Below are 19,565 nucleotides of genomic sequence, written 5' to 3' on the forward strand. Positions count from 1 at the left end.
GCCTCGGATTACCACTGCAGCGCAAGATAAGTGCATCCAGGTACTAAAGCAACTACAGTGCCTAGTTTGAAGAGAGTTTCGGCGCCAACCATTCGTAATCGTTTACGTCATGCTGGACTTCGAGTCAGAAGATCCAATTTTGGCCTAGTGCTGCGACGATTACATAAACGTCGACGGGTCCAGTGGTGCAATCAGGTTCGATTCTTTCTGCTTCAGTGACGGACGAGTACGTGTCTATCGACGTCGAAATGAACGTTTTGCCCAGAACTGTGTCACTCAGGTTGCCCGATATGGCGATGGCCCGTTTCCTTTTGAGATATATGATTTCTTCCAAAACTGGCGGAAACAGAATATTTAAAGATATGCTTAAGGTAACTGTTTGATATCTGGAAGCAGTTACTGACCGACATTTTGTGTAAGTTATCACAAACCAGAATAACAGCTGGCTAGTCCACTTTTGTTTATTTCTTTATTTTACTAAACGCGTTATGAAAATATGCTAATTTGCCACAGTATTTACTAAAATGCCAAAGGTATACATTATCGAACGTTTCAATTAGCAGACCACAGACTCCACTATTCTAAATCCCTACTTATGATTGCTCTCTACCTATCCACATCAAAGAGCGAGAAGTCCTGTAGTGTGTCCCCCTGTACGCTCATTATAGCCGCAGTGTGGCGAGGGAAGTGTCCAGCTATTTTATTGTCGGAGAATAACACAGTAAATTGTTCTTTTTATATGAAAGATATGTATCTGCTCACCATCAATGTCATACGGGCGTCAGGGTTTTCATTTAAACAATCCTGTCCTTTTGGGCATGTTTGTTGGGAAACATCAGACAAACAAGAAATATACCACGCTACCAGATTTTCTACTTTCACAAGTGTACGATTTTCCATAGATGACATGACAGTTTTGAAGTTTGAATTTCTAAAGTACTCGTTTGAAACACTTAAAGCTACAAAGTATTTTCTTGAGGTTTTCGTTTTCAAAGGAGTTACTTGAAACCTTTGTCAACGACTATTTATCTCATGCAGGTGTTTTTAGATAACAGCTGAGTGCCCTTTCGGTACACATCCTAATTTGAGAAAGAGCCCATTTTTGTCATTATCAGTGTATTATGAAATTGACAAGTTGCCTAATGAAATCAACATGCTGGTCTGTACACTGAAAGCATGAGAACCGCCTACCTCCGCACAGCTGTCGGTGATGAACATCGGTGGTTACGAAATGCATATGCTGCAAGCTAATACGGGCTAATCTTGATGGCAACACTGTTTCCAGAGCAGATTATCAGTTGATAGCCTGTCTAGAATTTGTCACTGGAAAATGTCATCGGGCATTGATATTGAAAAGAGCTGGTTTCATTTAAAGGCCATATGGAATTGGGTTACATGGAAAGGATAGTTTCATTAACAAGACCGTTCGCTTCAAGATATTCCCATGATTAGTTTGTTCAGTGACGTAAAGCAAAGCAGGAATAGATGGAGAGAAGAAGAGAACTGGATTTAGGAGATAATTATATAGAACTCATACTTAAGGAGAAAAAGCACAGCAATCGACTAAACGAAACCAAATCCGGATGAGTGCAGAGTGAAAGAGTCATTGAATATTGCGTAAGCACACCGAGGAAATTTCTGAGAAATTTCGATGATAGGACAAAAATGGAAAGAGAGAACAAAAAAGAAAAAAAGATAATCGATGTTTAAGAGAAAAAAGAACTGACTATTTGAGGTATTAGAGGTATTAGAGAATGAAGGGATAAAAATAACCGATATATGAGAGAAAGAAGGGTAACCGATATATTAGAGTAAGAAGGACAACCAATCAATTAGAGAAACACGGAGAACCAATAAATTAGAGAGAAAAAGATAACTGATATATCAGAAAAAAAGGATAACTGATCTATTAGAGAAAAAAGGATAACTGATCTATTAGAGAAATAAGGATAACTGATCTATTAGAGAAAAAAAGGATAACCGATCTATTAGAGAAAAAAAGGATAGCCGATCTACTAGTGGAGATTGAGTATAGGAGAACATGAATAGTTATTACATCCTCCATAGGCCGAGTATAATTACTAACTGGGCTTCTCAAGGTCATCAGAGGGAGACAGAATGTGAACGGCGCCTTCAATGAGACCGTCACTTCTCAAGTGTTTGCTCTTTTGGTCTTCTCCATGTGAAGAAGTTTTGTTTTTTTCAATACCCGTGGATTTGCCCGAGGGGAATAGCTAATTTGACTGCAAACTTATACACAGCGCCACGTTTGCGTTGTCATTGACCTTTGAGCGGCCGTGACGTAAACACCCCTGCCGCGCATTAATTAGGTTATAGCTGGTAGCTCAGCCATATTTAGTGTCTCTTGCACAAAATGAACCCTCTTTCCACAGCCCCGAAACGAAACCTTTCACGGGAATAATTCTTTGAAGACGTGCAGGGCTAAACTATTGCATACTCTTGTTTTTAAAACGTATTCACATATTTTGTCTTACTTCTTGTAGGTGCATACACTCAGGGGCAAAAGAAACGATACCAAACTTTTTAGAATGATAATTTGTGTTTGGACTTTGATATTGTGAGTATTTTTGGCTAGAAACATTCAACTGAACACAGCAAAGCTGACTCAATGAAACAGCGATGCAAGTGCAAAGCAAGAACCCAGAAAAATTAACTTATTCACGATAGTTTCGTGCACGTGCACGCATGACACACGTGACAAATATTCGGTATAAAAGCACGTGAAAATGTTTATGGACATCCACATTTTACGATTACATTTGCGACCAGGCCGAGATTATCGCAAGAAGAGAGAGAAAGGGCAATTGGCATGATCCAGCTTGGCGCTATCCACAATCACGTCGCCAGGATCTTCGGTTGTAGCCGACTTACAATAACCAGGCTGATTACCCGTTACAGACAGACAGGCAGAACACAGAACAGGCCAAGGAGTGGCAGACCTCGGGTCACGACCCCAGCTGAAGTCCGGTACTTGCGTACCCTGCATTTGCACAACCGATTCCTCACTGTGACATCATCAGCATCGACTGCGCTGGGTCATCGTATCAGCCGAAGGACGGTGTCCAGGAGACTTCGTCAGCATGGTAACCGAGCCTACAGACCCTACCGTGGTGTAGCACTGAGGCGCCTACATCGACGTCGACGTGTGAGATGGGCACGTATCGTTCAAGGTTGGCAGCGCAGACAATGGGACAGAGTCTTGTTTACTGATGAGAGCAGATACCTCCTGAACAGACCTGACGGCAGGACACGAGTGCATCGACGCAGAGGAGGGCGGACGGCACGTTGCTGCGTGCAGGAGGTTGAGCCGTTTGGCGGTGGTGGCGATATGGTGTGGGTAAGGATATGTGGTGACCGAAAGACAGATCTGGTTATTATCGATGGGAATTTGAATGGGCAGCGTTATATCGACCAAGTCCTTCGGCCAGTTTTCCTACCCTTCCTACAACAGAATCCAAGAACCGTATTTCAACATGACAACGCCCCATGTCGCACAGCTTAACGTGTTCAAGGCTTTATGTTCTAATTCTCTTTAGATCAAACGAACATAAATTATATATTTATGTTCAATAAAACACTTCGCATGGGTAATGCCTACCGCAGGTCACAGGCGAGCAGGTTTATTGCGCAGAAAGATTATACATAGAACCGACAGATTATTATAGTACGTATCTGCACCTCCAGCCATCCCTGCAAAACAAGTTCAACAGCAGAAAAGACTACTTACACATACATGACGTATACTACAGATGTTTACGCAATATTATAAATATTTATTTATTTAGTTTATTTTTAAATATTTATACACGTAAATTATACATGTAATTATGTTAATATGAGAAAACCTAAAGTACTCATCTCCAATTCCTTGCATCCCGACATAATTCCCCGCTTCAGGCCAGGTCACATCTCCAGGTCACATCTCCAGGTCGCTGCATGTCATGTCAGATCGCGCCAGGTAGGACCACTCCTCACCTTACATCAGAAGCTTAGTACTTCACTGCTGATACAGATCGCAATACTGCACACATTAACCATTCGGCTTGTAATCCTCCATACGGATTAAAGATTCAATACTGAAACTTTCCTTCATAACTTCCAATACACTTGACTGAAAAAAGCTGCTCGCTGTGTAGTGCGAAGACCTCGAATGGCTAAACTCATATTCAATCTCACCACGTCACCTTCGTCACGTGGCTTCTGCACAACTCGCACGTGCAAAACACGCTCACTGCAGTAGGCAAGCTCTACCGTGTTTAACCTAAAATAAACTCATTTATGTTCTAATTCTCTTCGATCAAACGAACATAATTATTTATTCATGTACATCAAAACACTTCGCACGGGTAATGCCTACCGCAGCCCGAAATTAAAAGACAGGGCAAAGAAACGAGAATTATTTATTACAGCCCAGGAAACTTACAAGCCTAACATACAAGTGACACTCAACAACTCTTTTATGTCATCTTTAACATATCCGTCTTTTCCCGTGTCGGAAACCCAGCTGCCATGTCTCTTAAACAACAGATCAGGTACACCTGCACTCGCAGCGGCTGTTGCTCCCCCAGAACGAAACCTATGCAAACCAAAACTGTTCACATCTATTCCTATTTCATTACATTTTCCCCTGAAAATTTCTCTTGTTCTCGTGTAAGAGATTGGCTTATTGCCTCTGAGAACATACTTCTTTTGTTTTTTACAATAATTCACTTGTCTGAACAAGAACTCATGGGAGTCTTCTTTGATATTTGCTAATAACATGTAACGGCGAAGCATATGCACTGGGCAGAGTTCGGAATCAAACGCCGCAATCACAACAAATCCACCGTCTCTATACACGTCTGTCTTACTCTTTTCTATGAAAATACGAACATATCCATCTCAGAGCGCCTAATTACGGAAACTTCAGAAAATCTTAAAAAGCCAGCATATGAAAGAATGGACATTGTCAGAAATCTTAAATCTACAAGAGAAGAGTCCTCTTTGCCAAATCTATCAACTAACCGTTCCAAAATACCAACATCTATAGGGTCTTTCTTCTTGACAGGGTCACTGTGACATCTCCTAGCTGCCTCTTTAATGTTCTTAATTAGGTCATGTTGACATGGATCTGGTAGACCCGCCACTCTGTGCGCCAATCTTATACCATACACAGCTTCCATAATAACAGGAGACATTTTACCCGACTGAATCAATGACGTAAGGTATAAGCCTACATGAAAAGAATTTGCAGGCAAAACACTTATTTCTTTAAACCGTGAGGCCCATTTTTTCCAACATGTCAAAGCTCTTCTATATTTTATAACTGTAGTATCTGCTTTAGATTTTAAAACTATACCAGGCATTTTCGTAGATACGTCAACTAAATCTTGGTGCACCAGAGCATCTTTCTCTCTCCATATACCAACGGAAAACATACCTGAAAAGATATATAATCAATTGTCAAATCTGAGAGCTAACACGAACCCCTTGAAATTATTAAATATAGACTGCTTGCTCCCACCTGAGACAGCGCTGCTGCCACTGAACTGAATCATATCTGCAATGAAATTTCTGGGTTGACCTTCCAGGAACAGCGTATGGAGCGGATGGCCACATAGGCACCACTAAAGTAGTAGGAGCATTGCACGCTAAGATAAAATGTACAGTTTTACACACCAAATGTACAAGAGGGACTGCCCAGTTGTTCTCCCCATGCCACTGCTGAGTAAATGCATCAACTGCCTCCGTATCCGGTACCCACGATCTGGAATTAAACCTTTCTAACTTGGTATTCAAATGGTTAGCAAAACGATCTACAGAATGTGGCCCGCATCTTCCATCCAAGAGTTTGAAAACATTATCTGTAACTCCCCAATCATCTGAATCTTCAAATCTACTCAGGGCATCAGCCTTTCCATTTTCTGATCTGGGAATCCAGCTGAACTTTAACCTTATGTTGTACTGATTGACTATCACAAAGATGGAGGTGGCAACTTGTTGTAGATGCTGTTTAGAACTACCACATCAAGCTACACGACAACATGGCTTACTATCTGTAAACCACTTTACAGTCTTGCCACTTAGAACCCTGGTAAATGCAATGAGAACTAATTCTATGGCCTTCATTTCTCTCCACGTCGAACTACCACGTGTCTTTTGAGAGTCCCACACATATTGAAACATGATAAGAATCTGCAACATCACCTCCACAACCTATGTCACTTGCATCTGTGAACACAGACAGCATAGGTTGAATAACAGTAGACAACACTCTTGGTTTTAGACTACGCAGGTTGTCTCTCCAAAACAGCAATTCATACACACAATGACAATTTTCTAACCTAAGAAATCTATCCCAGGAAGAGGCCTTATGTACCTCCGAATACATATGCCTTGTGAAAAGTCTACAAACATCGCCAAACACTGGAGTAAGAGCTATAACCTTCCCTGCTAAAGCAGCTAAACTCCTTGCTGTGAACCTTGGCAAATCAGATGTGAATGCTGAAAAATAGGACACTATATCTTCTATTTTCTTGACAGGAATGGAAAGAACACTAGAATCTAAATTCCATGTGAATCCAAGCCACTCTAACTCTGCAACAGGGTGCCATACTGACTCAACATTAACGACAAAACCTGATTGTTCTAGAGTATCTCTAACAATGTCTGAATGAAGAGAACACAAGTCCTTCGATTTAGCATAGCCAAAGCCATCGTCAAGGTACACTACAATATAAACAGATTGCCTTCGCCAATAAGTAACTAGAGGACGAATGCAAAAATGTAAGGTGCAGATGTTAACCCAAACGGCAAAACTGTGAAACAGTAGTACCTAATAATGCCGTTATCATTCCAAGCAAAACCCAAATACTGCTGTTGACTAGGATGTATATCAATGTGATGATAACCAGATTTTACATCAAATTTAAACATAAAACCTGTATCTTGCACAAAATCCACCGCTGTTTTATAGCCCTCAAAAACAGTCTTTCTTTTATAAACAAACTGATTGACATACCTAAGATCAAGGATAAGCCTCTTTTTGCCAGAACGCTGTGTAGCTACCGAAAGAGGATTAACAACTAAAGGGGGATTATCAAGCTCGACGATACAAGAGTTTCTTAATAGTTCTTCAATAGCCTGTACAACGAAAGTATCGTTCCTCAATGCTGATTGGTTATTTTTAGAAAAAGATGGAGGAGGACTATCAACAAATGGAATGACATAACCATGAGTAATAGTATCGATTGCAAACTGAGGGGCTCCAATATTAACCCAAAAGGAAACATGCTTCTTTAAACTGCCTTTCACGATGCACGAAGTGTTGGATTCAAACTCGTAAGACCTTAGTTGAATGAATTCAGAATCTAAGTCAGTACCTCCTAAACCTGCAGAATTATCAATGTCAAAATCTGAAGCACAGGTAGCATCCCTCTGTCGTATCTTGGTTTTGTGGACTGCTGGCACCTGAACATCGGAACTGCAACTTCCCACAGAAACTCGACCTGAAGTGAATTCTCTACTTCTTGACAACTTGGTTGGACAGTATTGAATCTGAGCTGGCTGACTGGGCTGCACGTAGTGAAGCTGCCGCAGGACAGGAGATCCTCCAGTGGCCGAAACCTCCACAGAAGTAGCACTGCTGGTTGGGAGATGGACCTCGTTTGACCATGGGACGAAAAGGCTGGTTCTGACAGGCAGTAGATTCCCTAGAAGCATCAACCATGCTAGCAGAAGACACAGTAGCGCTTGTTGAAACATAGCTAGGTTTTCCTCTGGACCGGAACGAGGACGCACGTCGTTTACGGAGGACTTTCTCGAATCTACGTTCTTCCTCGGACCAAGGGTCAATATCGTCTCCCTCTAGTTCAGCTACAACGGCCCAGCCAGATGGTGAACGATCCGCTAAGCGGATATACTTGTTCCTCCTCGAGATTTCTGAAGAGAGATCTTGGAGAATACCCACACAATCAGAATACTTGCTGCTCTTAATATATCTGAAAGCAGTGTCAATCTTATCCAAATAACCAGAATTAAATTTATACTGAAGTTGGTTGCCTTTAAACCTAAAATTAGGAATCTCTGAATCTTTATGAGCCCTTTTGAACGCTGAGAATGACCTTTCTTCACTCTCTTCAATAATGTCACGTTTAAATGTCTTTAGTTTGCAATCCATATAATCATTAAATAATTGAAATGTTTCATAACCTTCAATGGGTTCCTGCTGCTTATTCTTGTTAGGTGTATGAGAATCCTCCGAATGGTGTGAAGGGGAAACCGAATGGCGACTCATAGCAGAATGTAGACTGAAAAAAGCTGCTCGCTGTGTAGTGCGACGACCTCGAATGGCTAAACTCATATTCAATCTCACCACGTCACCTTCGTCACGTGGCTTCTGCACAACTCGCACGTGCAAAACACGCTCACTGCAGTAGGCAAGCTCTACCGTGTTTAACCCAAAATAAACTCATTTCTCAACGCCAACAACGTTGTTGTCCTGCCATGGCCATCACGCTCTCCGGATCTTTCACCCATTGAGCATTTGTGGGACCATCTTGGGAGACAGATTCGTGCCAGACAGGTCGCCCCAGTGGACAGACAAACCCTAATCCAAGCTTTGAGGGAGGAGTGGAACGGGATACCTCCTCACGTGATCAGACGACTGACCTCATCTATTCGACGTCGTGTTAGAGCCTGCATCGATGCCGGTGGTGACCACACTCGATATTGACTCACAGGAGCGTCTCTGTGTCACAGACATTGACGTATCTCATCTTACTGGAGTGATCGAATACAGGACATATGAATTTTATCTGTTTTTTTTTCAATTATCTCAAACAATTATTGGCCTCGATTAATAAATTTGATTTTCCATGCTCCTCACCTATTTGTCTTCTAATTACAACATTGATTTTCTGTTTATCTTTTGTCATCTTTTATTAATTAACCTTAATAATAAGGTATCGTTTCTTTTGCCCCTGAGTGTATATTGAAAAGCATACATGTATATGTAATGAAATGTGGTTCCATGGCTGAATTATTTAGCTAAGCCATACTATAGCCTTTTTAAGAAATATGTGTTGTCGTGAGTAAGGGAATATTGTTATAAAAACGCTGTAATATAAATTTTATGTCACAGGGTATCAGCATGTTTGTAGGAGGCTTAAGGCACACAGCCTGATGTTTAAACCACCTCGGTGAACCTGTGGGTAAAGTCGTTATGTCAACAGGTGATGGACCACTGGACATGTTTGAAGTTCAAACACATAATAAACGGATTCTGACAGATACCGGAAGTTATAATGCAGTAGATTAGCGGGCCAACAATGTCTGCAGTTTCATATGAGCAAATATAGTCTAAAAAAGATCCCGCTAGGGTGAACTTGTAACGCTTATAAAATACTACATCCGCCATGTGGACATCCAACCCTCCGACCTACGACAATACACAACTGGAGGCGGTGGTGTAGCCTAGTCGTTAAGGCGTTCACTCGTCACGATGAAGACCCGTGTTCGATTCCCTACGTGGGCACATTGTGCGACGCCCATTTCAGGTGTCCCCCGCCGTCATATTGCTGGAATATTGCTAAAAGAGGCTTAAAAACCCAACTTACTCACTCACTCAATACACAACTGGCAGGAACCTCCAGATCCCTGTGGTATAGGCCGTCAACTGAAGCATGACATACCAGTTTGTGTTTCATAATCGCTCTTTTCTGTGCATGACCTTTGCCCCCACTAAAACAGTGCAGAACAGTTAAGTTTATAAATCTTGGCATCCTCAAATGCGTTCGATAATAAATGTATTTCTGGTGTGAAAGTCGTATTATTATCCTATTTTCCTTCTCTTACTGAGACTACATCGATCAAATTAGCACTCCTCAACTCCCCTGTGAATTCCTCTAATCACGTCTCTATTGAATTCCTCTTCCAAAGCGTGCATCCGTCACAACTAATTATAAACACCACCTTGTTATAGACGTACCTTAAACGAAATATGCTAGTAACATGTCATGCACAATTTTTTTTACAGATTGAATAGATTGATAGGGTTATCTTTTCGACAGCTTTAATGGAATCATGATTTGTTTTCTGACGTTAATGTCCCACGAAAAGAAAACGTCAAACGGTCAACAAAATTGAAAGATTTAAAACTCGTTTGAGAAACAGAACTGGAATCAGAAACTCTGGTAATTACCTATACACTCTACAGCTGGTGTAATGGCGGGGAGTTTCCGTGAACACATGCGTCGTTGGAATCTATCATACTGCTTAAAATACTGTTATATACATATCACTTAATGTCATAAATATGTTACTGACTGAGTTTGGTTTTACGCCGCTTTTAGCAATATTCCAGCAACATCACGACGGGGGACACCAGAAATGGGCTTCACACATTGTACCCATGTGGGGATTCGAACCCGGGTCTTCAGCGTGACGAGCCAACGCTTAAACCACTAGGCTACCCCACAGCCCCCAAAAATATGTTATCTATTCCATGAATATAGACTTATCGATAAACTGGCATCGCGAAGAGGTGTTACCATAATTCTCCATTCGCTGAATAAATGACTATAAAAGTATATCACTAACGCCATGAAACTCGCAGAAGTCATATATTGTGGGAACACCAATCAGCTATAACAGGATATGAGAGACCAACTGTTTAATATGTTTCAAGTATAATTGTGATGAATAAATAATTTATTGTAATAAATATCAAGCATAATTGTGATAAATATGTTTTTGTGTACAATGAATCATATCTAACCTACCATATTTTCACATTACTTCGATACTATTAAAAGGGCATTTGTCAAGGATATGGGAACCTAACCTGTATAAGGTTTTACATATAGATTAATGGAAAAGTGTGTGTGAAATGTACCCTACTCCGTGCCAGAGCGTACATGTTTGGACAAAAAATGGCCATTGAACAAAGTAATTGTCTTTTCATGCTTGGCTCGTGATGTTTGATGTCACGTGTGCTTATTAAAACCCACTATACCTTAGACCAGACAGCTATGCATACAACATTACACCAACTTTAAACCAGACAACGATACATTGAAAAAACACTACACTTTAGACCAGGCAACGATACATTGAAGACACTACACTTTAGACCAGACAACGATACATTGAAGACACTACACTTTAGACCAGGTAACGATACATTGAAAAAACACTACACTTTAGACCAGACAACGATACATTGAAGACACTACACTTTAGACCAGACAACGATACATTGAAGACACTACACTTTAGACCAGACAACGATACATTGAAAAAACACTACACTTTAGACCAGACAGCGATACATTGAAGACACTACACTTTAGACCAGGCAACGATACATTGAAAAAACACTACACTTTAGACCAGACAACGATACATTGAAGACACTACACTTTAGACCAGACAACGATACATTAAAACGACATTGACACTACACTTTAGACCAGGCACGATACGATACATTGAAGACACTACACTTTAGACCAGACAACGATACATTGAAAACTACACTTTACTACACTTTTAGACCAGAGATCAGGCAACGATACATTGAAAAAACACTACACTTTAGACCAGGTAACGATACATTGAAAAACACTACACTTTAGACCAGACAACGATACATTGAAAAACGATACACTACACTTTAGACCAGGCAACGATACATTGAAGACACTACACTTTAGACCAGACAACGATACATTGAAGACACTACACTTTAGACCAGACAACGATACATTGAAAACTACACTTTACACACTTAGACCAGGTAACGATATATTGAAGACACTACACTTTAGACCAGACAACGATACATTGAAAAAACACTACACTTTAGACCAGGTAACGATACATTGAAGACACTACACTTTAGACCAGACAACGATACATTGAAGACACTACACTTTAGACCAGACAACGATACATTGAAGACACTACACTTTAGACCAGACAACGATACATTGAAGACACTACACTTTAGACCAGACAACGATACATTGAAGACACTACACTTTAGACCAGACAACGATACATTGAAAAAACACTACACTTTAGACCAGGTAACGATACATTGAAGACACTACACTTTAGACCAGACAACGATACACTGAAAAAACACTACACTTTAGACCAGGTAACGATACATTGAAGACACTACACTTTAGACCAGACAACGATACATTGAAGACACTACACTTTAGACCAGACAACGATACATTGAAGACACTACACTTTAGACCAGGCATCAACATGACAAGTTTGCTGTTGTAACACATAATATGGTTCCACATTGCTTACACATGTCATTCGCTGGCTGCAATTGTCTTGCTTTACTTGCGGCTGGTGTATTTGTCCAGTTGCTTGTGTTTTCCTCACTCGATAACCAAGTGGTGCTATTGATATGCGCCTGCTGAAACAGGTCATTAAGTTTGACTGGCTTCCTATGATTGATGTCCGAAATGTATGATTTCGGACCTCGGCCGCAAGGCCCTGTGGATTTATATGAATGCAGGGCAGATGGTGGAAGGCTATAACGAACGAGACAATTGGGAATGTACCAGAGCATTGTATGTTTAGAGGTCGCTTGATCATTTACGCACTGAACTATTTTTGCGAGCAAAACGACAGAATATTCCCATTTCTCTTTAGGCTAGAGATTCTGTCATTATTTAACTGTCTGAACAATTCAACACAGTAATTACTTCATTTCAAGACATAAAAACAATTTTTTTCCAATTTTGGCGAGGAGCACATCTTACACAAAACAACAAAATCCAAAACCTACAGAGAACTTTGAAATATTCTTAGAGACGAAGCCATTCGACCAATGTTATACTAGAAGACGGGATTCTGTATGTTTCTACCTTTGCCTGGCATTCGGCATTATAAGGACAAACCCAGGACTGTTCAGCTATGCAGTATAGTGGTATACACGTTACACCTCCCAGTAGGCTGTGTTAATGGACTAGCCCTATACAGCCGGTGAAATTCCGGACAAACAGACACACAAATGCACGTATGTCACCATATACATGTAAGTGAAACAATCTAAAATGCGACATTAAGCACTATTTCACCTCACTACTGTCCCTCTCACATTGTTGAAACTATACCAGAAATAAAAGATTTTTAACAGTGAGCCTGTGATATTACCTATCTCCATGACAACCTTACATTTAGTATTTCTGACATCAAATAAATACTATATGGCCACTCTAATGGATCTACTAAAGGTAATCTTGAATTATTAGAATCTATCCATTCTTTCACTGTACTGTCAGGCAGATTTGTGTTGTAATAGTAAAAACGAATTTTCCGACACTAATGGTTCTAAGGTTATAAGCGGCTATATTACAGTTTTTTATTGTAACATTTCCAGAAAGCTATTGTTTATTGTTTGTTAATATCATGCTTTTCTCCTCACGATTGGTATGTCTATAATTTATCTGTATTCTGGAGCGGTATTCAGATAAGCAACATACTGCTTGTTTACCAATCCGGTTCCTATTTTGGAAATAAATATGTTTAAACCAAGTATCTCTATTAAGACAGGACAGATGGAAACTTGGCAATAGCTTCTTTCATGCACATACTTTTTCAATTACATGTAATTTATTTCAAAATGATGCTTGTTATATTTTCATAAATAAACAACAACATAGCTCACCCCTTCAAAAAAAACCACCCCCCCAAAAAAAACCCCAACAACAACCACACACACACACACACACACACACACAAACAACCCCCCCCAAACAACAACAAACCAACAACAAAACAACAACAAAACAAACCAAAACCCACAAAACAAAACAAAACAACAACAAAACAACAACAAAACAAACCAAAACCCACAAAACAAAACAAAACAACAACAAAACAAAACGAACAAACAGAAATAAAACCCAAACAACCCAAAACAAAACCCAGCATATATAGAGATTATTACACTAGCAAGTGTGTCATACCACTTATACGAAACGAGAGTGAAATTTTGTATTTGATATTGTTTCGTATAAGTCCTATGCCACACTTGCGAGTGTAATATTTTCTTTATTATCCATTTTATTCATGTACAGTAAAACATGGTTAACAAGTGTAATGGCCCTCATTTACTTCACGTTCAATTGTTTAATGACGTCACAGACGACGAAATACAGAAACCATGGATGCTAGGCGAAAGTGATATGTGCACAAATGATAGTTATGACACTGGTTATGTTTCACCATATCGGTAATAAACAGAATTATTCACAATACCGTAATCGATCGTCAATCGCCATTTAGGTGTTAAGCAAAAGATGATATTTTACATAATAGAGAGTAATATTCAAGGAACGATACGGCAACTATAAATATTCGAACCTGAGCACGAGTGATTCTCAGCGTGAACAACGACCTACATCTACTGGATACCATCCTACAATCTGGATACTGCCTTAGCAGTGATAACAATACTTCGGTATGACACATTTACATACTTTATAGGAAAAATGCTCGTTTTAACACAAACAACACTTTGTATATCGATAGCGTTGCCTGTAATTATTATTCCATTCTCTTCGTTGATGCAGCCAGTGGTAGCAGGTGGTGAGATCGTGCTATTGTGTTCACTTTCACATAATTATAAGAATAGACAGTCATTCGCAAACGTTATGTTTTGAACATTTGAATGTATTGGACATTCATCGAAACGGTTTTGAAACAGCTGTTGATATTCATACATACATTGTGATACCAAAAGTGTATAATATTTATTTAACTTTACTTATATTATATATTTAACAGTTTTTGAGGGTCCTTTCTATTGAAATATTTATGAGATAGTTACACATTTTGCATTACTAATGGAGTTATGGACCTCAGCGACGCATTTGAATATGTTGTGAAAAAGGTACATGTCAAATATCTGAAAAGTGTCAAAGTCACACAGATGATTTATGGTGTTCACTTTTGATGCCACGACAGAACACGTGTGAGTCATGGTCACGTTAAAACGACAAGTGTGATGTCATGTATTGACCTGTGATGCCTTGCCTTGATAGAACACGTGAGTCATGGTCACGATGAAACGACAAATGTGATGCTAGGTATTGGCATGTGGTACCTTGCCTTGATAGAACACGTGAGTCATGGTCGCGATAAAATGACAAGTGTGATGTTACATATTGGCATGTGGTACCTTGCCTTGATAGAACACGTTGTGAGTCATCGTCATGTTAGCCAAGGAAATTCGCTTGATTTTCCACATTACATACTCTTCTTGTTACGCTATTGGCAATATACACGCCAGTGACAATGCTGTTGTGGAGATAATCATTTCTTACATTAGTGAGTAGTTAGTAAGTTGGGTTTGACGCCGCTTTTAGCAATATTCCAGCAATATCAAGGCCAGAAATGGGCTTCACACAATGTGCCCATGTGGGGAATCGAACCGGGTTCTTCAGCGTGACGAGCGAACGCCTTAACCACTACGCTACTCCAACGCCCTTCTTACACTGGTAGCAGGATAATGTATTGAGTGGAGCAATAGGAAAGTCAAAGTGCATATTTTTGACGCAATGTGACACTATATTCCGCCAATGAATCGTGACCACAAGCAAGGTACAGCTATATCAAGGAAAGCTTCTGTCAAATAATGAAAACTCTACCTCTCTGCTCAAAAACGGCCCAATATGTCTTGTATTTGCTCATTAAATTATGCGGTTCAAAGTCAGTGTTTTCATTATCGATCAATTTATGGTCATATTGCCTGAATGGACAACAAAAATTGGATATTCCTTCTGAAATCTCTTGTGCTAATGCGTTCCGTCTGCAGACGTACAAGAGCAAAACATCTTGCGATTGATTCTGTAAATCTTCAAGGGAACATTAGTTACTTGCTGTTAACAAGTACCGTCTGGGGTCAGTCTGACCTCGTTATAACGCCTTACTTACCTCATGCACTTATTTACAGTTCAGATTCTCTCACTGCCGCCATCTGATCTTTCATTTCATGTTGCCCGTATGCGAATGCCTCTATGCCACTGGTGGAATATATTTCTCTAAAATGAGCATGGAAAATAGAAAGATCTGTTTGAACAGAAATAATATAACAACAACGATATTAATATAACTTCCGCCAAAGTACATGTGCAGATGCTTAGTAAAAAATATAAATTGGGCGTCTTACAGATCCTGTGTCATCATGCTGCACTCCATACGTTGTTATATATATTCCGTACATTGTTATATATATGCCGTACGTTGTTATATGGAAAAGAAAGCAGTCTAAGGGGGTGTTGGGGTTTTGGTTAAAACATTATCATTGAAGAGGCACACACTTAACACTGTAACCTCTCAATGTGTTGGATGGGAAAGCTTATGATTTTCTTCCTCATGAATGGATTTTGGGATCAGTGGAAGGTATTGATCCCCTCCGAGCGATTACTTGTTTTTTTTCAAGCGATTACTTGTTTGTAATAATTCCGTGGACTCTGTGATATGTAATGGAAGGGCCAGGTGCTGACGTCGGAACCCTTTTCTGTTAAGAGAGGAATGCTTCAGAACGATTCTTTTACTCCTTTATATTTCTGCTTGTCGCTGTGTTCTTAACACTTATTGCTTAACCCCCCTGGCATCTACAACACAGATCCCCAACACCTCTTACTCACCTCCTTTACATGTTCTTGAACTTTGTGCCAAGGGAGAATCAACACTGAAAGGAAACCTAGATCCTTTTCCAGATATTGGCATGTCCTTTGGGCTCTGGAATGTGACAAGATGGAAGAAGAAGGAGCAGTCTTGGAGATGGACTTATTGACCATATCATGGAAAGACAGGCCTATACGTATTTATAGGAGATGAGACAAACTCCAGAAAGTCGATATAAAGGACAACCGTCGGGCAGAATACAAAAGTAATCTTAAACAAATATGCAGTTCAGACTGAACGCTTGCAATATTAGTACTATATATAATTCCATAGCTCTCACCCATAAGTTTTGTGATACTTTCATAGCTCTCACCTATATGTCTATTAACAGACTCTTGCCGCATTGTTTACTTAATAATGTTTAAGTCTACTTATATTGACACAGCTGCGTCATGACCTATGGTACCAGTTTGAGCAAACAAGAGTGGAGATACCTTTAGGCGTCATCGTTGTAGGACGAAAACGAAAGTAGGCCTGAGAAGAACGTTTAATGTGTTGTTTAACGCTGCACTCAGCAATATTCCAGCTATTTGACTAAATAATCGAGTCAGATCAGACAATCTAGTGATGACATCATGAACATCGACCTTAAACATCTGGGATACGATGACATGTGTCAATCAAGTCAGCGAGCCTAACCACCCGATCTCGTTAGTTGTCTCTAACGACATGGCATTGGTTGCTGGGATCAATTCTAACCCGGATCTTCATGGGAAAAGAACTTTTAGTTCATGGATGTCGTTGTTAACGTACAGTAGTATGTAAGGGCGGAAAACACTGAATTTCGCACCAGCAACTTTGTGGCGGAAATAATTCGTAATATGAAAAATAAAATGTTTAAACAAAATAAATTTACCTCGGACACGAATTACTATTTTATCATGAAACGTAGTGTGTTAACGAGTCATTACATACACGCATTTTTGAGTTTCTACGAATATCAAGGTTATGCTGAACAGATGACTCTGTTGGACGCAGTCGCGGTTTTTTCAGCGCGACATCTCATTATTGTTCGATTTTATTTTTTAAAATTGAATGAGACTCCTAATCAATAAATACATTTGTGAAAAAGGCCATATCAACAGAAAGAACACTAGCTTGATATTATATGTTGTTGCATTGATCGCCTGCATTTGTCATGATTTATTGATAACATCAAGCAAGCTGGCGCAATGAATGTGTAATTTAAAGACGGTATCAGCCATACGCAGCGGCCAATTAGAGTAATGAAACCCGGAAGTTACGTAGACCACACAGCAAGGACCACTACATGGCATATCGAACCAATAATCTGTGCTGGATATGAAGCTGTGCACGTTCATGAGTCCCATCAAGCTCTAATTTTGGCGTTCCCGGCTGTAATGTGGTACATCCGCAACAATTCCCCATCTTCCACCTTCTACAAATCGAAACTTGTAGGCGATTAACGTATTGATCTAATCATTGATTGGTCAGTCTCCGGGTTAATTGTCCGTGAGATGTCCAGTTCTTCCCTCATATTCTAAATTCACGCAAACTAGTCAAAGCTTGGATCAACATTCGATCAGGTAATAGTACATCCCAGCTCCGATTCCTGCGTCAGATAGTTACGTGCCTCCCCCCGCTTAGTCCGGAGGTTCCGCAGACACACAACCTCGTCATTAAGAAACCCTGCAGCTGAATCGTGGCTCTCCTTAAGTTATGGCCATATATCGATTATTATGGCAAATACACTTGGTTCCTCAGCCATTCTGAATAAAGTAACCATATGTGCCTAATATTTCACGCTTGTGTGTATCAAACACAAGTCCCCGGGATTGGTTCTGCTCGCATAGCATCATCTGAATGCTAACAGAAGGATTTGTTGACGGGATTGCTCAGCGCCTTACCTTCAATTTGCGAACAGCAACAGGAGGTTGTATGTGGAGCGCATGCGCAAGGGGATGTCGTCTGCTCTAGAACGGCGACACAATTCAAACGATCCGTTTCTAAACAGCTGTAGCGGACACAGCAGCAGATAAGCTCTGATCGTAAATATCAGAATCAACAAGAACTAACCTATCGCACCACAGCTGTGGCTAGTTGACATATAGCCAGTCTGTGTACATTGCTTCGGGGATAAGGAGTATCGACAGTGGTACGAGGATATTAGAGGTGGCAAACTTTACAAGTGTTCAAAGCCAACAGCATGAGCGGGCAGACGAGAGTAGTGCTGTTATTCCTAATCTCCCTCTCCTGAGTTTCCAGCTGGCATAATGGTTCCTTAACTTGTTCACTCCAAAGGAATATGGAGTTTCCGTGTTTCTGAGGGGATACATACGCTTGCCTTCGATGTCTTGGAAATCTTCGAATAGTGGGAGTTGGAAAGAATATCGTTATGAAAAACTCCGCCGATTTGATAGTAATTCAGGTAGGTTTGACATACGGTTTTGTTTCCCGATTTTCAGACTATTCAGAAAGCGTGCATTCTTTAAAGGTATAAGCATAAGAAATAGTTGTACTGAATATTGTCATGCCTATCTAAAGGGGCTTTCTTCTGGATAAACGAATGCCGGTGGTCGCGATACGGCGACGTTCCGAGTCAACATTTATATTTATGATCGATGTGTCCTGACTAACAATTTATCCTTCATAGCACTCCTATGAAAAGAAAGCCTGTCATACTGATGAAGAACTTTATCAGTGATCACGAGTGATCACATAAGTCGTGTCCCTTCCTCTCTTCTCTCTTTTACTTTCCTTTCTCTTCTCTGTATTCTTTCCTTAGATGTATATAATTGAAATTGTATGTATGTAAATATTAGGGAGCGGTTATTTTAAGTTGGATAACCTGTCCCCAATCCCTTTCACATTTGTGAATAAAA

General features: G+C 40.1%; 1 protein-coding gene across 2 annotated transcripts in view; it reads left to right on the forward strand.

Moving 5' to 3' along the window:
* LOC124262554 (short transient receptor potential channel 3-like) overlaps positions 1-19,565 on the forward strand; it is a 215,569-nt gene that overhangs the window by 84,149 nt on the left and 111,855 nt on the right. Inside the window, exon 1 of one of the 2 annotated variants that reach the window (XM_046697070.1) lies at positions 18,947-19,111. The exons of the other annotated variant lie outside the window; for it this stretch is intronic. Within the exon in view, the coding sequence (XP_046553026.1) occupies positions 19,033-19,111 (79 nt within the window). The 5' untranslated portion in view covers positions 18,947-19,032. Of the gene's footprint in view, positions 1-18,946; positions 19,112-19,565 lie in introns of those variants that run through there. 2 annotated transcript variants of the gene reach the window in all.

The sequence above is a fragment of the Haliotis rubra genome, unplaced genomic scaffold (assembly GCF_003918875.1).
Source record: "Haliotis rubra isolate DU_JTF1 unplaced genomic scaffold, ASM391887v1 Scf12, whole genome shotgun sequence".
Classification (NCBI taxonomy): Eukaryota; Metazoa; Mollusca; class Gastropoda; order Lepetellida; family Haliotidae; genus Haliotis; species Haliotis rubra.